General features: G+C 38.9%; 1 protein-coding gene across 2 annotated transcripts; it reads left to right on the plus strand.

The window, feature by feature from the left end:
* The first annotated feature begins 100 nt into the window (after positions 1–100).
* Positions 101–22,682, plus strand: LOC124117771 (protein phosphatase inhibitor 2-like). Of its 2 annotated transcripts, none has more exons than XM_046479778.2 (4): positions 101–213; positions 7,209–7,412; positions 9,905–10,008; positions 16,434–22,682. In XM_046479778.2, exons 1-4 carry the CDS (start codon positions 122–124, stop codon positions 16,610–16,612), a joined length of 579 nt encoding a protein of 192 aa, XP_046335734.2. In that variant the 5' UTR covers positions 101–121; the 3' UTR covers positions 16,613–22,682. The 2 variants fall into 2 exon arrangements, with proteins under 2 accessions (XP_046335734.2, XP_046335735.2); XM_046479779.2 differs by lacking the exon at positions 101–213 and adding an exon at positions 3,609–3,958.

A 22,682-nucleotide genomic window follows, 5' to 3' on the forward strand; every position in this document is an offset into this window, starting at 1 on the left:
TGTAGAATATTTTAGTGATTGTGAAATACATACCGGAAATTTCATAACTGTTCGTTGCTGAAATCCTACAGCCAATGAGCGTTGTTGTTACAACGTATTTATCAGGCTATTCATTTTCAAAATGGCTACCGATGGGAAGCCCGTGAAGGGAATTTTGAAACACACATCTAGTCTAGACAAGCATGACAATCCGTCTGCACTCGGAGTGGAGGGGTAAATATTCACATATTTCATAGCTAAAGCATATTCAAAAATGAGCTGTAGGTTTCGCTGTTAACGTGTAAAAAGGAATAGTAATTAATTATGTGAAGGTCGAATCTGTCACTCGTCACGAACTGTCACTGTCAGTGACACTGACACTAATGTCATCTTAACAAAAGTGTCATCTGTTGATTTAGCTTTCATTGCAAACAGTGTCCTCCATTTGTTACACAAACAATAAGACCCCAAAACAAGGCCATCATCTTATATGTTTATTCTTCATTTACATAAACTAATCTGATCAGATTTGATTTTAATCTCCCAATATATTTTGGGAAGAGTGCAGTTAACCAGGCGCATCCCAAGCCTATTTGCTGGCACACTAATTGACTCCAGTTCACGCTCTACTGACTGACCACCTGGCGTGCCTTGACTGTCAAAGCCGTCTTCACAATCTTTTGGCCTTTGGTCATCTCTACTATCTAAGCTGTCTTGGATATTTTGTATGATTTACATAAAAGAGACTCTATGGTTAGGACAATCTTTGAGATGAACACTGCCTTGCAATATTTGGAATATTCTATTTTGCCGTTTTCATGTTTTGTCTTTTCATAATCCGAGTATTATGACTATATAAAGGGGCACTGATCTACAGCTATTACCCGGGACTGGTTGTTGCCTTTTTTTATTGTTTTTTCCCTGTGAGTACCCGGATGATATCGCAGAAATCTAGACTAGTTCAAGACCTGTACTGCATCATCATAAGTGCATTTGTTGCTTTTATTGGTAGTAAAAGGGCCTTTAGTCTTGGAAATAATCAGGAAATGTTGGTATCTTTGCGGGTGGCAACGGTAATGGTGACGAAGTTTTGATATGTCACTAATCCTTTGAACAAAGTATGTTGTTTTTACATCGGCTCTTCACTCCCAGATATGAGTGTATCCCGGCTGCTTTAGTAAACCTACACATGTAAACACATACTTTTGACAAATCCACTGTGCAAGATAACAGTGATTAATCAATCAATATATTTTCTGTTGATCCTTTGATTGCGAAGAATGATCAGTTAATCTACAAAAAAAAAAATCAACTGATCACTCCTCTTGCTGCGCTGCCACGTGCATATGACATAACATACATTTCACCTCACCTTAAACTTGGATTAAGATTAAATAATTACCCCAGATACAAGAAATGCCAAATGGGAACCTTTTGGGTAATCTGAGTGCTGCTACCACAATTATACCTGTAATAAATTCATTACTGTAAAACGTGAAATTAATGTGTCTCCAAAAGAATGCGACCGCTGGCCCCTAGCCAAAAATGCGACTCAATATGAATGCGACACCCCCTCCTCTCATGCATCAGTGGATTTATATCTAAACAAAATGTCCTCTGTCAGGTTTACATGAGAATCCTCACCTTAATCCAACCAAACATTAATCCAACCACACACCAAATAGCACCGCTTATTAGCGCTGAGTGGAGTACTTCAGCTAAAACAATACGTGCGCACTGGCTCGTGTCGGCCTTTGATGCAGTCGCAAAGAGCAAAGACACCATGTTGGGTGGCGTCTGTCTGGACTTGCAGGTGTGATCAGTGATGACATGAGTGAGTAGAATGCTTGTCTTGACCCCAGCAGTGTCAATTCACAGGATTTAATTAGTGTTTGAATGACATTGTTTATATACTTGTTACAAGTGCTGCTCAATAAACAGTGATGTGGAATACATAGTTGTTTGTTTTTAGCGTATGTCTAAGTTGGTATTTCTGCTATCCAAAATGTCTTATTGTTGATATAAATGCGATGTTTAATAATGCGAGCAAAGAGCACTCGCATTTTTCGCATTTAATTCACACTTGCGTTAATATCAAGATTTACAGTAACTGAACATCAAGTGCATGGTGAAAAATACACAAGTGTAGGGTTATACCAGAAAACAGGGATGACAACAAGGGAGTAGCAATCGTATTATCCACGCAATCCAAATTTTAAAATGCTTTCAATGCAGGGATACTTTTTCAAATTAAACTATAACCATCGGGGATATTTCCAAATAACGATATCGTGTGAGCTTCTACTGTTCTTTTTGTCTATCTGTTTTGGCTGAAGAAATTAAAATTAACATGTGTCCTTTGTCGAAATCCTCATAGATCCCAGGTAACCGATCAGTGTAGAAAAAATGAGTAAAACAGATATTGCCTCAAAGTTTATTTATGCTGTCTTTACAGACGGTAGCCCAGTTTCTTATCACGCTCAGTTGTGTTAGCGAGCAAATCGACTCACGGCAGCTAGTGAGCCCTACCGAACAGTATTACATGTCCGGGAAGAAGCCAGAGATTAGTGCCCCTGTAAAAGGATACAATGCTCAACTCTAAGCCATCTAGCCGGCACTGTTTTAATTAGCTTGTGTAATCACTGAATGATAATGATAAATCCAGGTCTGATGTGGTGAATGTATTACATGTTAGCAAGAAAGCAATGATCAAAGTTTTAACCGTTAATATATTGATTGATTAATTACTGTTATCTTACACAGTGCTTTCGTGATTGATTGCTCATTATTATGCAACTCATCAGATTTTTTTTAAGAACCGTGGACATCATGAACATAGTTATCACATCTGCCATCTCAGCTGACCAATGAGACATGACACCTTTGTAAAACACCTTGAACAAACTTACGTGATCAGAGAGACGAACACAGGTTATGATATCCCAAAACACTATAAATCAGCGTTAGAAATTTGCACCAGTCCTGTAGTCCTTGCCAAACTGCCCAACAGTTAAGGTATCCTAAGGACTAGTAGAAATTTGCCATTTTTAAGGTGTTTGCTATATGTTATCATTATAAGGACTAGTGGACTAAAAATGTTAGTTTCTGCCCCTGTAAATACTTTGAAATGTTACATTGTTACAAAAACATATGACATAGAACAAGTTTCTTTGTACAGCTGCAGATGTATGGGATATTGTTCCTTTATGTGGATATTGATGAATACATTCCTCAAAAAAGGTAGCTGCCTAATATTATACATGAAACCTTTGTAAGTAAGTAATTTGGAGATTTTACGTGCGCTTACCGCATTCTGGTGATAAAGGGGTACATCACATTGTATTTCACACACAGAAAACCTTTGTTGGTTGTAATTATGATATTTTATTTTCATTCCTTTGCTGTAGCAAGAACATGGGATGCCTCAATGGTGACATCAAATTGTACCATACCTGAACAATATCCGGCAATAGCAATCAGTTGTTCCAAAGTGCTATGCTTATGGTTATTATTTTATACATATAGAGTAAAAGCTGCTACTAACATAACTCTGTTGGAATATTTTCAGATATAATTCATTCAATCATTGCATCAAATATATTATATTATATGCAACGGTTTTGGTGCGTTCGTAGTGGCTCAACAGGTCAGCACTACTAGACGCCACTGATCTTGCCTCCAGTCCAGAGCCGGCCTCTCGACCTCCCCTGGCTTAAGTGCCTTGGAGTAGAAGGTTCATGCTCCACGCATACAGCTCGGTACGTCAGTCTACAACTTTAACTTGAGTAAGGGTATTGTCTATGGCTGCATCGTACCTGGACTCCCCGCATACCTGACTCTTGGTTCCCATCCATGGGCTGGTCATTTGCTGCCGGCCACACAGCCAATGATTGGCTGAGGGAAACAGAGTTCTGAGATGAAAGCCAACATCTGAAGGGATGCCCTCCACCGATTGCGTCGGATAAAGATGCATTAAGGAGTAAGGCAGGATAAGTAAAAAATCTAGTAAAATCCTAGATATTTTTTATATTTGTATACTTATCCTGCATTACTCACCCATCGCAGAACTGCCTCCCCCAGATGCCCTACGATGTTCCAGACTTCAGAGTAATGTAATGTGATGATTCGATGATCACTTCCCCTGGTCACGTGGGAGCTGTGTGATAGGGTTGGCCTCTCAGCTAATTGGAACAACTTCTTCAAGCAAGGTATTCACACAGCTCTTTTCTATGTCAAGAACAAGCAGTAATATGCATTAAAGTGTAATGCAGGATAAGTATACAAATATAAAAAACATCTCGGATTTTACTAGTATTTTCATCCATTGTGCAATACTTTAAACTGCCATCTGTAAATCATCACCATGCCAGGTATTTGGCCACACTGTGTATGAAAACCATGGCTAAGAGACTACCGATAAGAGCACCTGCAAGTATCATGATACACATGGGATCGTGAGCAAGGTATCGTGATACGCATCAGATTGACAGTTGGTGTATCGTCCCAGCTATACTTTGAACTAATTTAGTTCTCTTCAGCCTGATCTATGACAACAATTTTTATTTGTGTATTGTTTTATTAAGCATTCCTCCTTTGTTAATTTTCTAATGATCCAGGTCACTCATTACAGCAAATACAATAAAGTAAGTAAGAGTTTGTATGGAGGCTACCTCCAATCGACTCTCTTAATTTTGTGTAAATCTCCTCCGTTTCAAGTACAGTTTGGCTTGAAGTCATCTTTGTTTTGAAAAAGTAATTGATAAATAATTAATGATTGATTATGATTATAGAATTGATGTATTTTGTTTTGAATCACTCCAGCACTACTGGGGTGGTGGGGTAGCTTAGTGTTTAAAGCGTTCACTCGACACACCAAAGGCCCGGGTTCAATTATCCCCCACTGTGTTATTGCGATGTAAAACCAAACTTGCTCACTCACTCATTCCAGCACTACTGTGTATTTCCACTGGTATGATAAACTTGTTTCAACACAATTAGTATGTAATGACAAAAATGTATTTTACAAGCCAAATGAATGGCAGTGTGCTTCAATCTGATTGGTTGAAAATTCTGAAGCACTGAAATCTCCTGGACTGCTCACTGCACATGATGCCCGTGAAGTTCCAGGTACAATTGGTCTTCAGCAACCCATGCTTGCCGTAAAAGGTGACTATGCTTGTCGTAAGAGGCGACTAATGGGATCGGGTGATCAGGCTCGCTGACTTAGTTGATGCATGTCATTGATCCCAATTGCGTGGATCGATGCTCATGATGTCACTCTCTGGATTGTCTGGTCCAGACTCGATTACTTACTGACTGCCGTCATATAGCTGGATCATGCTGAGTGCTGCGTTAAACAACGAACAAACAAAGAAACAAAACACTGCACATGAATACTTTTCTTGATGATCACATTGACTTGAAAAGACACTAGACCACTGAGAAAATCAAATATTTCCTCCTTTACACTACGGCACTTGGCATTTTCTGTCTGTTCCTCCATCAGAAACTTTTACATTGTGGATAGAACTGAAACTTTTGTCCAGTTTTTAACATATCTGTATCGGCAGACATACCGTATTTGAAGTAATAAGCGCCCATGGCGATATTTGCTAATATATTTGCTTGTGAACAATCACAATTAGCACCCCTACCGACTGATCAATGTGCACAAGACTTATTGATCTGTGTATAATACGCACTCGTGTGTTATATGCACCCTTAATTGTGGGCAATTAAATTCTGGAAAATATATCTGTCATGTATGATACGCACATACTTTTCTTTTGTATCATTTCAGGCTGTCAGCATAAACTACGAAATATACAATTTTTCAACTCTGTTTTTGTTCTCACCAAAGTTATATTCTAATAAGAGCCCACTATTTCCAATTTTGAGAGCGCCCCGGGCGCTTATTACGTCGAATATGGTATTGACAATATAATTTTTGCCCATTTCACAGCAACTTTTGCATGAATTAATGGATTATTATGGAATTTGATGTGTCAAAAGTATGTGTTACACTCAATTACATGCGCTACATTTATCTTATGTTGTGTATTATTTTGAAAGATGTCAATCTTAGACCTTTGTTTATGACTAATTATCAGTGTCAGCATGGTCTGATATGTCAGTACATGCAAGATATTCACTGGTAAAATGTTTGTAAACAGTAACTATTTTTGTACTAGTAAGCATCACATTATCTGTTAGTTTCTCTTCTTTAACTCAGCTGTGTAGCTGAGATCTAAAGGAAGGAAGCACAAACCAAAGTTGCACAGTTAGTCTGTTTTCTTTCATATATGCATAATTTGATATCATCTTTGTTATCCTTTCGCACAAGCAAAAAACATACTGTAGTTATGGGGAAAGACTACTACATGTGTAATTCAATGTACACAATGAACATGATGAACACACTGTACACGTACATGATGAACACGGGTCACCATGTACATGATGTATATGATGAGCTCCATGTACACCATGTACTGACAAACACGATGAACATGGGTCATCATGTACAATGAAAAGAACAGTAGTTATGGGGAAATACGTCTTTCTGAGGCCAGGGAAAAGTCCAGTTTCCACTCTTGCCGAACAAGGCTAGCAGTGCCAAGTGAAGACGATCTGATTGATAATCAAGATTTATATTGTAATGAAACAGGTCTTACTTTGTGAAATGTATCATATCACGTCAGCACCTTGATAAAACATATAAAGATTTGGAAAATATCTGTTTACGCTAAGTTGACGGTACACATGCTTTGGAAATCCTGCCATCGATTGAAATATGCATGTCAGTTTACAAACTGGATGTCGATTTCCTTACGCGATTTTGATTATATACATAGACTCATTACTCCAGCTAAAATCTAAATCTATTATTCCAGCCTAGTTCAGCAAGGGTGGAAACTGGACTTTGATAGTCAGTTAACTCCCTTGCCTCAGGGAGATTGGGGAAATACTGTACTACATGTGTAATTCAATGTACATGAGGAACACATACACGTTGTATACAATGTAGATAATGTGGGCTTCACTAAAGTGGTAAATGTCGCTTCAGCCTTTCCCCTCACCTTAAGCTGACACGCCATGATATAACTGGAATACTGTTCAAAGCAGAGTCAAACCCAACTCATTCACTCACTTTATATACCACATGGCCTATTGGATAATATGAGTCACTGCAAACAGCAGATTAAATAAGAAAATGAAAACATTTTCAGAAGACGGCAAGGCATGAAGTGGGACGAGATGAACATTCTTGCCACACATCATCCAGCAGACAAGGACTACGGCCATATGAAGATTGACGAGCCCCCAACTCCCTACAGCAAGTACTCCGACCCTGAAGATGAGGATGGAGAAGGGGAGAGAAGGGGCAGTGTAGGCAAGGGTGATCTACTCGACCCATCAGTTATTGCTGCAAAGTAAGTGTTATTGATGAGAGAAGGGTCATGGCAAGGGTGATCTACCCGACCCATCAGTTATTGCTGCAAAGTAAGTGTTATTGATGAGAGAAGGGGCAGCGTAGGCAAGGGTGATCTACTCGACCCATCAGTTATTGCTGTAAAGTAAGTGTTATTGATGAGAGAAGGGGCACTGGAAAGGGCGATCTACCCGACCCATCAGTTATTGCTGTAAAGTAAGTGTTATTGATGAGAGAAGGGGCAGTGTAGGCAAGGCGATCTACTCGACCCATCAGTTATTGCTGTAAAGTAAGTGTTATTGATGAGAGAAGGGGCAGTGTAGGCAAGGCGATCTACTCGACCCATCAGTTATTGCTGTAAAGTAAGTGTTATTGATGAGAGAAGGGGCAGTGTAGGCAAGGCGATCTACTTGACCCATCAGTTATTGCTGCAAAGTAAGTGTTGTTGATGTGATTTCAACTTTAAAACATTAAACATATATGAACCAATGAGATGTAACAGGTAATTCTTTTGTACATCATATCTAAGGGAATGCACATACTGGATAAAGTTCAGGCTAGCAATTTTGTGTAAAGGAATATTCCATGGCTTAAGGTTTGAACATTGTTGAAGCATCTACTAGCAAATTAGCATTAGTTACAATAGGTCTCCGACTTGGTTGATGAAGTGCAGTCTGCATCATACCCCAATAAAACAACAAAACAGGTGGTTGGATAGACATGATAGAATATGTGATGTAATAATAGTAAGATTTGAGCAAATGAATTATATTTGTGGACAACTGAAAATGATTTATCCTCCACCCAAACTGTCTGTCCGTCGTTTCCTGTAAAGTATTGAAATGGTGTCTTGTACTGTACATTTGGATAATTACTTTAGAGTTTGGAATGAATCAGTGATCATGTAGACAGTGATCATGATTAATGGATGAAATGACAGACACCCATCACTGCTCTTGATGCGCTGTAGCTACAATGAATATTTTCACAAGTCCCTCAGGATGCAGTATATTTTTTTCTGCCTCCATTCTCTGTACTTGCGTCTAATGTGAGTAATGGACGCACATTTGTGCGTTGCATAAAAACCTGACCCTGTTTATCTGTATGACGGAATGATTATCAATGTTCTAATTTAAGAACGTACCCAGCCTAACATTTGAAGAAAAGCAACAAGAATGTAATCAAACTGATTAATGGATGAAAGAAAGGTGAAGTTTTGATATGAATGATCATGCATGATATGCATCGATGTTAGTAATAGTTATCATACGTAGAGAATGTAAATGCATTGTGTTTTATCCCAACAAGTCCTTATCAGGCCTATGTGGATAAGGTTCTTCTTTGATAGGCATTTAGAAGCTTGAGTACTAAGTAAGGATAAGAATTTATGGATGAACAACTTCTTTATTATCCCCCGCCCAAGTTGGCGGGGGATCTAGAAATGGGTTCTGTCCGTGTGTGTGCGTGTGTTCGTGCGTGTGTGCGTGCGTGCGTGCGTATGTGCGTGTGTGCATCCCGAAATCGTTTCCGGAGCATAACTCAGAAACTGTTCAATATTTCTCTATGAAACTTTGCATGTCTATCAGACTCATGCTGAACTGGTGCCTTTTGCTATTTAGGAGTTCTATAAATTTTATTTTTTACGTTTCCATGGCAACAAGTTGGACTTAGGTTCTATAAGGGTGCTGTTTGTTTCCGGAGCGTAACTCAAAAACCATCAAATAATTTCTTATAAAACTTTGCATGTTTACCAGACACATACTAAACTGGTGCCATTTGATATTAAGGAGTTTGATAAATGTTTATTTTAGAATTTCCATTGCAGCTATTTTGACATGGCCTAAGAGAAATGTTGGGTCAGTTACCTGGTTTGGGACCATAACGTGTTAAAATGGCGGGGGATATAGATGACTTCGTCGACTATACGCTTGTTACAATAAAAAGCGACGTTTCGGTGTAGGTTCTAACACCGTTATCAAGCAAGTGAATAACTTCTTTGATAGGCATTTAGAAGTTGGAGTACTAAGTAAGGATAAGAATTTATGGATGAACAACTTCTTTATTACAATTAAGAGAGACGTTTCTTGCATGATAACGGTGTTAGAACCTACACCGAAACATCGCTCTTAATTGTAATAAAGAAGTTGTTCATCCATAAATTCTTATCCTTACTATGTGGATAAGGGTAAGAAAATAAGTCTCTAGCAACCTATACTTGTTGTAAGAGGCGACTCTACAGAACCACTGGCACAATGACTTTGTTTATTGCATGTTGTTGTATGTCAGTCACTGGATTGTCTGGTCAAGACTTAATTACAGACAGGCGGCTGTCATATGACAACATGAACAAACACATTAACAAGCTGACAGTATCAGGCCATTCATGGCTCTGGCACACATAATCCTTTTGAGCACAAATCCAAAAAGGTGTATGGTTTCATTCTTGTGTTTATATTTTGACCATCTTTAGAATGATTTTCTTTCCATTTAAAGATTAACTGAATCTCAAGAAGCAGAGTTAGCAAAGGAAGAAGAAGAAGACTCTGAAGGATCTGATGACGAAGATGATCTTAAGTTTGAATCTCCAGAAGATCAAGGTTGGTCAGACTCCCTACAAAAAAAACACTCCACCTCCATTATGATCAGATCGTTTACTCCAATCAAGACCTGTCAGTGTAAATATCTGAGACACCTCCATATCAGGTCGCGTCAGGTTCACTTTCTAATCAGCCAAACAGTGTCAAACTTCTAAATTCTTGGAACAATTGAGCCAAGCATTCAGACAAGCATATCTGATTTCTGTACCTCGAAAACAAAATAATTCAGGAATCCAAATGCAGAAAAGTAATGCTGATTTTTTTTATTGTGGATATTTAGCCGAATTGTTTAAAAACCTGGCATCTGATTAGCTGAAGGACCCATGCATTGTTTACGTTAAAAGGGCGGTCATAGTTTACTTTGGGTTCACCCTCTACAACCTTGTATGGAGGTGTCTCAGACCATGGCACAGACACTTATTGTACCGCGGTAAAATGTTCGAATTTGTAAAACTTATCTTATCTCACATACTTCTTCTTCCATCTTTGTGTCCTAAAACAAGTTTCCAGCTTCAAAAAACACCTCACCAAAACACATCCTAGCTGTAGCCATGGCAACCATCTCTAACAATGAACTGTGCACTGCCTGATTCCTGCGCAACTTGTTCACGTGCTGTCCCAAGCTTACTAATTTTCTTTCTTATCACACTTGTTTGTGATAAGTAAAAGAGAACGTTTTAATTAAAACTTGCACAGGACCCACACTATAGTTGTTGTGTCAAGGCAGTTGTACAAAGTTGAACAGATGTAGTAATGCAAAAGCTGTAATTACTTCCTACAGATGCAAGTGTTCATGGCGTTCCTAATCAATCTTGGAGGAATATGGTTTAGCGTCTGTTAATAAGACAAAGAGGACTATGCTAAAGGCAGAAAAATCAGGCTCCACTGTATCTAAGACATTAGGACGTTCGTTAGGTGTGTCTGCACCTTTATTAGATGAGGGATCAGGCTTGTGCCACCTGCCGAGCTTACTACAGAGAGTGGCATCAGAAGGACCATGTTCAGTCGTAGTTGCAGATGTCAAGACCACTACAACTGATCTGATCAACGAATATACAACAGTCAGTATTGGAATCATCGTCATAGCCCTCATTCAACGCACCTATCGGATCGGAGAGGTTATTGCAGTTTAGTTTGGGATCGTTGGATCATGGTCAGAAGCATGTTTGGGAGCGAGCATATTTTTGTTCAAGTGAAGAATGAGAGTGAGGCTTGTTTGGAGTGGAATAAACGGGATAATGGATTGGTAGGATTGTCCTCATTTACCAACAATCCTCAGCATTCTCTTAGCCCGATGATCAAGCTTTGGTGCAGGTCATGTCTACCACACTTTGTGAATGTAGCTTGCATTATATGACATTACGGAGTTATACATGGTGTAGCATGTCTTGTAGCATACTTGTTAGGTATAGGTTACCTATACAGCAGAAAGCAGGTCAGCAAGTTTAAGTTCGCTACAGGTGTCCATCAAAGTTTACAAATGGTGAAAAGGGGCAAATATTTGCCATATTTATTAACTAAGTGTGAAGCTAAATCCTTACAAATTGGTTGTGTAAAAAAAATATATATTAAAAAAAATTATTAAAAAAATAAAAATATAAATAAATATAAATAAATAAATAAATAAATAAATAAATAAATAAATAAAAATAAATAAATAAATAAATAAATAAATAAATAAATAAATAAATAAATAAATAAATAAATAAATATTAACTAGACAGTTCATTTGCCAAATCTTTCCATTTTCTGTCAAACTGTCTTATTGTATTGTTTTTGTGTGCAATTGATTTCTCTATCCGAAATATATCAATTAAAGTCTTCAGAAATGTTTCAAGTGACAATTTGTTTTTCTTAATACTTGATACATGTATATAATTTTGCATGCCAGTATAATGTGATTTAACAGAATGTTAGAGTTGTACCCAAGTAAAACAGAACATTTTGTAAATGTAAATTGTTTTGAACATTTTGTATTCAGAAAACATTCATCTTTAGCAACCGATCTGACAATTGATCAGAGAGTCCCAGGGTGGTGATGAACTATCTCTCAGATTGACAGGAACACTAGATTATTCACTGGCTGACAAATCTTGATGATCGGATGAGGTTTGACGATAGTTCAGGGATCATCGGCATTCATCATGACGTTCAAAGAGCTCCTGGGGCGGTGGGGTAGCCTAGTGGTTAGAGTGTTCGCTCATCAAGCAGAAGACCTGACTGATGGTCCAATATGACAATGCACAGTTGTGTGGTACATCAACAACAAGGCAGGATCGCCGGTAGCCGCATTGCTCCTGTGAATGACAATCCAGTTCAGATGTAAGTTCAAGCCAAGGACAGATATATCTGGGATTCAGAACTGGATAGCCGATATGCTGTTACGACTGAATCAACCATCCCTGATGTAGAAGCTCCATCCAGAGATATTAAATGAATTGTCAGCTCTGCCAGAAGCCAGAAGTAGACCTATTGCGACCAGCTACAACATTCAACTACCGAGGTTCATGTCTCCACTACTTGACCACATGCTAGGATCACAATGCGCAAGCCTTTTTTGGGGGAAAGCCTGAATGTGTATGCGTACCCTCTGACGTTACTTCTACCTTGAGGGTTGCAAAATATCTCAGACACCAAGAGACTTCATCTATTTTATGTTCGCGTAGAGTGGCTCGATCTATAACTGCTTACATCAGAAGTCCACAAAGGCTTTCTATGATCACAAGTGGAAGACCTCTGAAGGTTACTGTAAGACGCAGGACATCCCCATCTACATCATCTCAACAAATGGGGGAATACCTTCAGCACTTTAGGTCTTCAAGGAAGCTGAAAGGATCTTCACTAGATACTTACTTGGCCACAATCCTTGACCTCGATTAGGTCAACCTCCTCTGAAGCAGAACTTCAAGCTTTGATTAGATAGTACAGATAAGCAGACCATACCCCTCGATTCTGACCACTGGCCTGGGATCTGACTGTCTTCTTACCTCAGGTATCATCGGAAGCTTACACCCCCATTCCTCTAGGGAACGCCCTTCTGCGCTCTGAGGTCTGAGCACCATAGGTCTCCTCATTTTTTGGCTATCTAGGGGCACTGACGATCTGATTATGATCAGATAGCACTCCTGTTGCGATCCAATAGTGATCTATCCGATAGCTATTTGAAGACCCTTGATCTTAACCAAACAACCCAAAATGTGGCGATCTTGCACGATCAGTACCCGCTACTTTTGCGATCCAAGGCGATCTGGATGCGATCCAATGGCGCTCTATTTGCACTCTGATGGCGATCCAATCCGAGAGCGATCTAGGTGACCTATGGAGATCAATTAGCACCTAATTAGCGCTCTATGGGAATTTCGGGTCCAATCCTATAAAAACTCATAGCGTTCTGAAGCGCTCATCAGTTCTATGCTTGGGAGCAAAGAGGTAGGTCCTAGTCTATCATGGCGATCGGCGGCGCTCTGGGTGATAAGACAGCGCTCTGATTACAACCTTGGCGATCAAGTAGCGCTCCGATGGCGATCTTGGCGATCAAGTAGCAATCTGAAGGCATTCTGGGCAGAGTGCCACAGACCTTTGTGCAGAGAAGTTGACAGGCAGTGACCTTGACTATCATGGAGATCAGTTAGAGATCAGATAGCGATCCATTAACACTTTTGGAGATCAAAGCACTCGATATGGCGATCTATGGCGATTTATATCTGTCAGAGAACTCCAGGTCCTTGATGCCAACAGGGTTCGATTTGAGTGACAACAGCATGGTAAAATCTTCCTAGGTCTACGATGGGACTATATTGCAGAGAACCAGCTTATAGGACAGCCGGATAGGCTATTCACCATTCCTCCGCTCTCCTCGATTTAAGCCCAGACAATTGAGTAGATATATGGTTCTGGCCAGTGAGACTTTTACAGATGTACCTCCAAGCTGCCTAACATCTACGACGCTGATGTATAGGGTTGTTTATACCCTTGTCAACTGCTGTGACTACGGAAGTATCCTAGACTAAGGTGTCCTTTTGGCTCTTTTTAGTCCTGCAAGCCTACGCATTTGTGGGATAACTACCCCCAGTGGCTTCTAACCCGCATGAGACAAGGACAGTGGTGTTGACCATTGCACTACATAGCAACTGTTTGTTATCAGCAATAATGGAAGGTTGTTTCTGGATGTCCGACACAGTGTTTGCCTTACACTACCTGAGGGACATCTCGATCTCGGATATACAGGGCCTACCCCAGTCTGGACCACTTGACTGGTTCCACAACTGACAGCAGCACATCAGCACATCAGCACAGATGAAGATGGCTCAATAATAGTGTCCAACAGGATCGGGTGTCGTATCGTGTACATCCAAGAATAAGTAATTGAATCTTCACGCTTTATTTGTTCTAACAGTTTTGGTCCCCAGATTTGAAATCCCATAGAAGGGATTCAAGATTTGTCTGTAGAGCCTTCCATCTGCAACATTGAAGTTGCCACAAGGAATGACAGTTTTGACAGTGTCGTGAACCCTCTGCTCAATTACCTCTGTCTACAGATATTATTAAGCAAGAGTAGTTGATAGCTTGTGCTTTAATGGGACTAAAAAAAGAGATGCCAGGGCTGTTACACCTTATGTCTGAAGGATGTCAGTGTGGCGGCAGTCTTTCAGAACTTTACTGTCAAGGCCATGGATGATCCACTCTCTCATCTCTACAGGATGGAGGGGGGCGGCACAGGTGGCCCAGTCGTCTAAGGCGCTGCGATTCGCAGTGCAGAGTTGCGTCCCTTGGACACGCCAGAAACCTATGATTGTGGGTTCGAATCCCGGTTCGCCCCAATTATGTTTCTAGGTTTGTCAGCACCATACCCGTGCTTGTGGGTATCACCGAAGTGGTAAATGTCTGAGACCTGCATCACTTCGAGCTTTTCTCCCACATTAAGCTGACACGCAGCGCTATGACTGGAATACTGTTAAAAGCGGCGTTAAACCCAACTAACTCACTCACTCACTCACTCACTCACTACAGGATGGGTTACGGCCGAATGGGTTTGCCTTTGTTCCAAGTGTTGCGGCAGTCTTGAAGAACTTTACTTTCAAGGCCAGGGATGGTCCACTCTCTCTTGTCTACAGGATGGGTTATGGCTGAATGAGTTTGCCTCTGTTTCATGCAACACAGATGGAAACTTTACAATAAATTGTATATTTATAATACTTATCCTATTACACGCACAACTCCCACCCAACCATCCCTGCATCACAGTTACACCATGAAAGAGAATGAGTAAGCTTGGGACATCTTTAGATCAATTTGCGAGGGAATCAGGCAGTGCACAGTCGATTGTTTGTGAACGTAGCCATGGTTAAGGCTAGGATGTGTTTGGGTTTTGGAAGCTGGAAACTTGTCTTAGGATCGTTTCCACACAAGGATCGAAGAAGAAGGATGAAATGCAAGATGTGAGATAGGATAAGTATTATAAATATATAATTTATTGTAAAATTTGCAATTTTAATGAAATTGGAATAATCCCATAGAACTTGCATGCAAATCTTTGATCGGTATTTTGAAGTTGGTAGAACATTAAGATATGATACATCTTATGGACATCAACTTCTTTATTGTTTGTATTATACAATGTTTCAGGGCTACTTCCTGCCCCTGCATTCCCCCAATGAAGGGGCAAAAGTATCCCTGAAAAATTGTTACAGATATGCTGACTCAAAGTTTCACAAAGTTAGAGTGCCAAGTGTTTTCTTATTCCTGTCTAGTAGTTAAAGTGCTTGTTATTATAAGGCCAGACCTTTTCTTTATTTTGATTTGTAGATTTTTGCTTCAAATATTCAGTTCAGTTGGTTGAATGGTTTGTTGTTTTAAAATCAAATTTCAAATAAATATTTTTATTTCCTCTTTCGGTTCTTCATAATTCATTGTGGTTTGAAGTTAAATTTTAAACAAGTTTGAATTGTATTATTTTAAATGATTTATATTTATTATCAGGAAAAGAGGCTTTTTTGACATTTTACTCATTTCTGGTCATTAAACTCTTTTAGGTTGGCGGATTTATAAACCAAGTTTTAAAAAGTCTGGTGTAAAGACAAACTAGTTCCATCGGCAAAATTCGACAGCAGGGTCCTTTGCCTTCAAACCCAAACATGGTCCTGTGACCCATCAAGATCCAGGTTAGAATTGGTATTCAGCAACCCATGCTTGTCGTATAAAGGGATTATCAGGATCAGGTGGTCAGGATCTCTGACTTGGTTGATGCATGCCATCCTTATATCCAACTGCGTATTTTGATGCTCATGATGTCAATCACTGGATTGTCTGATCCAGACATGAATATTTACAGGCTGCTGTCATATAGCTGGACTTTTGCTGAGTGCTGCGTTAAACAAAAAACAAACATGGACCAGTGCAAAAAATGTCTTGTTTCTATATTTCAGACCATAGAAAGGCTTTTGAATTGAAACGGAAAATCCACTATAACGAGTTCCAAGCAGTGCAGCTAGCAAAGAAGTTGATGGCTGAGGATGAAGATGAGGATGAGGATGAAGAGAAAGAGTCAGTAGAAATGGACAATGATAGTAGGGAAAGCAAGCCAGTGGATGACTCAGGGAACTGAATTATACCTCTCCTAGGCAACACCAGGTCCCTTGAAGTTGGCAACACCTCATGGGTTATATACAAGCAATTGATTGGCTATATCTCCATGTCATGGTAGTCACTGCTACGCTGTAGGGCGACAGTAGTTGGCTTTGCTCTCTTTCACTCTCTCTCTCTCTTTGATAGAGACAACTGTTGTCTCACACGCCATCATGAGACCATCAAGCATTGTACTGATGTCAAAAAGTGACAAACCCAACTGTTATCTTAAAATCAAGTTTAGATATTTTTTTTTCAGAGAGAACTCCTCAGAACAAAAGTGTCAAGGTGCTTGATATGAACATATGTCATATATCATAATTAATTTGGTTACATATTATTGATATGATATTATCATGATTATTCATGTGATATTATGATTATTGATATATTATAATTATTGACATATCACAATTATTGATTAGATATTTTCATAATTATTGATAGGATATTATCATGATTATAGTTGATTGGCAAACTTTCAGTCATATTTTTATAATGAGTTAAGACCCACTGTACAAGCTGATGTTCAGGTTCAAGATAAAATGTTAAATCATAGAAGTCCATAAACAATGCAATATGATGATCATGATCATGAAGAACTGTTAGGTTTGTGAACAGTAGCTATATCTTCGTAATGTTGATGAAAACAGATGAAAATCATGAACACTTATTGAAGGTATACAAATGGATTTTGTTAGAATGTCTGATGTAAATGAGTAGTGTTTTATACTTACAAATATTGCCAGAATTGTCTTCCCTTGCTTTCAACATGTTCAAGCATTCCCAGTAGTTCTCCTAGTTCAATCAATTTATCAAAGTGCTTCAGTCCTAGGTTATCACAGCACAATAAGATTATTGTACATTGTTATGATCATAAAATGACACTCAGCACCAAATATGTTTTGTATAAATGTTGCTCTTAAGGTGTGACTATGTTTATACATGGATAATGTAGTGGAAGAAATCAATTCAATGTACTGTGCTAATTATTTAATAATTACAGGTAATCTTTCCTTCCAATGATCCTCCTACTTTACAACTCTGACTCTGAGAGAAGGAATGACTGGCCCAGTATTATATACAGCAGGAAGTAATTTCGTAAAAGCAATCACAGCCTTCTTGATTCACTGCATTGTTTGTAGACATGTACAGGTTAGTTAACTTATAATAAAACTGAATTAATGCTTCAAGCACTCTTGTGCCCCAGATACCTCTGCTCCCAATACACCCCACACTCCCGGCATCCAAGCACCTAGCACTCCAGTACCCAATTTACCCTTGCATGCCATATTCCTCAGCACTCTAAGTCCTCAGCACCCTATACACCCCAGCAGCCATACACCCGAGGCATCTCATACATCCCCTGCACCCCATGTCACCCCATACACCCATACACCCCATCACCCATACACCCGAGGCATCTCATACATCCCCTGCACCCCATGTCACCCCATACACCCAACACCCATACACCCCAACACCCATACACCCGAGGCATCTCATACATCCCCTGCACCCCATGTCACCCCATACACCCAACACCCATACACCCCAACACCCATACACCCGAGGCATCTCATACATCCCCTGCACCCCATGTCACCCCATACACCCCAACACCCATACACCCGAGGCATCTCATAAATCCCCTGCACCCCATGTCACCCCATACACCCAGCACCCCATACACCCATGGCATCTCATACATCCCAAGAACCCTGTACACCCCACCAACCCACATACCCACACATCCACACACCTCTACCCATTAGATGGCTTTTTATTTCCAAGACCATTAAATAACATATTAATTCCAACTGGTAATACCGTAGTCAACCTACACGCTGGCATTCAACTGTTTCTCAAGACATTGCCTGCTTGGCCAGAGAACAAACTGATTTGATTGTTATAAGTTGTGTTTTGAATTTGTATCATGGCATGGTGTTTAAATATTATAACCCAAAGTAAACCTTAACGATGTCATGACATGAGGTCATTGTCATCTCTCAAGTATACCAATTAGTGGTTATTCCAATGTCACAGTGACATGTGTCAAGCAGCTGTCAAACAGGAATAAACTATAGCTTTGAAGTATGACAATACCAAAGAGGGATGTGAATGTTGACGAAGATTTATGCATCATCAGACCTGCAATTTACCATTGATGGCAGTGTATATTGTTACTTATCCTGTCAAGTGTTTGGATGAAATAGATCAGTGGGGATATATTTTTCAGTTGTAATGTTGAAGTTGCATAATGTTTGTCACGTTTTTAAAATCAGAAAGTCAAATGCCAAAATAAATGATTTTTTTGTCAAATTGATACAATTTACAGAATCACAAATGAAATGCAAGCTCAACATAATGTGTGTTTATTTTAGGATAGGCAATTTGACAAAGTTTACCTGTCATCTTTTGTGTCTGTTACCTTTCATTGTTTTATATTTTTGAGAAAATATCCTACCACTTAAGTTATTTCCTCCTCATGTTTGTTCCATTTGTTTGCACAGAGGAAACAACATACACCGCAGACATCGGAAACGACTTTATTATATGGACAAACAAGTACATATAAACAATGACATTACTGCTGGAGGATTTGATTGAGCTCCTTTCAGCATGAAAACCTTGAGATAAGTTCAGCTAGTCCACAATTCATTCAGACCATTGGTATAAGGTGCGTCAATTCCCTGTGCAGAGTTGCATCCCTTAGGTGTGCCAGAAACCTATGATTGTTGGTTTGAATCCTGATTCACCCCGACTGTTTCTAGGTTTGTCAGCATGGGTTTCACCAAAGTGGTTGACATCACTTCAGGTTTTCCTCCCACATCAAGCTGACATGCTCAAAAATACTGTTTAATTTTGGTAAATAGATTTAAAGATTATTTTATTATTTGTAACCAATCCTGGAAGTGTGGGAGACAGTGGAATCTGTCTAAACTGGACTTGCATTAGGCCATCATTTAAGTCTGGGTTAGACAGCAATCCGTATAAAACGGAAATCTGATTCTAGCAGGAGTTATGTACCTTTGTGTTTTACACACAATATGATGACTAAGATCAAAGACATATTTACAGTGTGCAAAATTAAGCAGGAATGTCAAGGGACCTTTGATGTAACCTTAATGTTAAATGTTAGCGACTTAGCGGGTTCCCTGGATTCAGACACCATGGGATATCTAAAGCACCCAATGATCCCCTTCATTTCGAACATTGTCAATCACAACACTTTGTGTTAAATGTTTGACTCTGAAGTAATTGTGAAAAGAAATCAGGATTAGAGAGCAAATATGTGAAAAAAAGGCCCTTTGTCCCACAATTTCAGTCTGGAATTGGCAGATAACTTGATCAATTAAATTAAATCCTGGACCTTGAATTAGGTCCATTATTGAAAGAAATCTGGATCAGTCAGAATCATGTTTGGACAGTTTCCACTGTGTGTAGTAACCACAGCTAGATTATCGGATGACAGCTTTGATATTCTCTTGCCCAGTGTATGGTATGTCTTGATATATCTGCAATATCTATGTGAAGTACTCCTAGTCACTATCAACTACATGGGCAATGACTGTATCTTGCCATAGATATACGCATATAATCAACATCATTGTATTCTGTATATTAGCATGTATACATAGCTATGTATCCCCGTAAACAAATCAATCATGCTTTTCAAATGCTTGGAAGCCACAAGCTTGGTGTTTTCAACAGATATATTCTTTGGTTTTTTTATCATGTTGGTGTGAGAATAGGAATAGATTTTGACTTGTTAATGAAGACAGAGACAGAAAGCATTTATTGGAAGAAGGAGTCGATTTTGAACATGCATTCTCTGCAGAATGCTGTTATGGTTGATATACCTTGTATGTTTATAATGTATAACTTTATACTTTGAGCTTTTACTACAGTCATGTATAAACCGTGATGTCTGTCTACCTGTACAATGAATAATGATACTTACTAGCTTGAGATGTATCAAAATCACATTATTTTTTAAACATTTAACTTAGGAATGACTCATGCTGTCAAGTTTCACATAAATCACTCATCTTGAGGTCGGGACGTGATCTGTTCGTAGTGTTACTAGCAGTATTATTGCTCAAACCCTCTGTGTTTCTATGAACTGAATTACAAGGTACATTGAATCTGAACAGTCATTCTTGACAGACAAGCCCTCTTGAGCAATGCTTATCCCCAAAGTAATCAAATTTTAATCAGTTTGATACATTTCCATTTTTGTTTGTGGGGTGTGAACACTGCAGTTTGCCTTGTGAAGTTGCCTCCCTTAGCCCATACAAGGATCTTGAGTTCAAATCCCTAATTTGCCAGATTACGATCCTTGGCTTGTCAGTCCCATTCTCCTGTGTTCAACCAAAACATAAACCACCTGTAACTCTTCCCTCACTCAGCCCACACTTAACATATTGTTGTAAATGATTTAAACCTAATTCCCTCATGTTGTTTGTATTTGAGGAACTGTATTTAAAGAATTTTTTTTTTTTAAATCTGAAAAGTGACGAACGTTTTTGATTCCTGTCTTTTACTGACTAAAGGACAGAAAATATTAATTACATTAGTTTTGACTTACATAACTGTTTTGAGGTGTCAAAAATGAAAATTGCAATAAATCAGTTTTTCACGTATCCTATTCTACTCAACTAGAATGTCAAAAATGTATTGTTCACAAGAGGTATTATTTTTTGGGATACAGAATCACCATCAAACACTGGTGAATTTTGACACAATTTTGTGGGAGATATTGTAATTTTAAGTGGTTAAGAGTGTGCAATGTTACTGTGAACCTCATCATTTTTGTATTTATTATTTTTGAATTGACATATCACTCTAGTTCAAAGTGTTTGTTTTACACTTTGAACTTGATCTCATCGACATCGATTTTCATAATTCTTGAACGGATAACCATGAGGCTTAATATTTTTGCATCTTTAGTAAAGTCATTTTTATAAAGCATTATCATCAGGGCAAGAAGAAATCTTGTGCTTCTGTGATGTTAAGTTACCTAGTAACTGTGGTAACAGATATTCACTGATTAATTTCTACACACTTGTGTTTACTTGTTTTGTTATGATGTAAGATTATACATATGACACATTCTCTAAACACGGTGCAAGAAAATGTGGGTAATATTGTTCTGACCATGCTGACCACCATTCCACAAAGTGATCTAAGAAGATCGTAACTCCCCTACTTTAATTTGGTTAACGTAGACTTACGACAATCGTGGCACTAAAATTGTTTGATGGAATGGAGTCCTGAGCCTCATTCTGTTAGTGGAACTTAGCACCACAACCATCATGTTGTTTGTTTGTTTGTTTGTTTGTTGTTGAAAGCCACAGCCACATGAAGGCGGTCTGTAAATAATCAAATCTGGACCTGAAAATCCTGTTATTGACATCATGAGAATTGATCTATGCATTTGGATGCTTCAACCAAGTCAGCAAGTCTGACCACCCAATCCCTGCTGAAGACCAATTCTTACCCTGATCTTCACGTGATTGTAAGTTGATGTTAAAGTATCAGTTTTGTAACAGTCGTAGTGCTAAGATCACACGTGGAGCAAGGCCTGATGTGTTGATGCTTAACTACCCCTATTGTTTACTTATGCAGTTGTTTGGGTGAAAGTAAATGGTGAACAGAAACGAGTTTACGTTGGTGAACCAAATGGCATTTCTTTTTGTAATGATATGCATACAAACATGAAATATATTTATATCAGTGACTATTGTAGAATATGATGTGGAATGTTTCCCCAAGTCATGAATAACTATGATGACATAAGCATAAGTACACTTTGTTGTTGGTTATATCATCATATGGACATTTTACTGTTTGTTAACCAGAAACTGTTACATGGTGGTGCTCTGGTGCATTGTCGTTCACTACAGGTTTCAGTAATCAGTGTGTTTTGTAACAATGTATGGTTTTCAGTGCTTTTGATACCATGATGTGTTTATCTTCTCCTGTGTGATGATCCTGATTTGTAACTGCTCTGTATTATGACCTTGACTAAAATGTGTCCATCCAGA

The sequence above is a fragment of the Haliotis rufescens genome, unplaced genomic scaffold (genome assembly GCF_023055435.1).
Source record: "Haliotis rufescens isolate VD_foot unplaced genomic scaffold, xgHalRufe1.0.p SCAF_6, whole genome shotgun sequence".
NCBI classification, from domain to species: Eukaryota; Metazoa; Mollusca; class Gastropoda; order Lepetellida; family Haliotidae; genus Haliotis; species Haliotis rufescens.

What these genes read in the sequence shown, in the direction of transcription:
- LOC124117771 (XM_046479778.2), top strand. Translation starts at nt 122, where the DNA reads ATGGCTACCGATGGGAAGCCCGTGAAGGGAATTTTGAAACACACATCT. An exon ending in TCTGCACTCGGAGTGGAGGG is followed by an intron (nt 214 to 7,208) that starts GTAAATATTCAC and finishes AAACATTTTCAG; the next exon opens with AAGACGGCAAGGCATGAAGT. An exon ending in CCATCAGTTATTGCTGCAAA is followed by an intron (nt 7,413 to 9,904) that starts GTAAGTGTTATT and finishes TTCCATTTAAAG; the next exon opens with ATTAACTGAATCTCAAGAAG.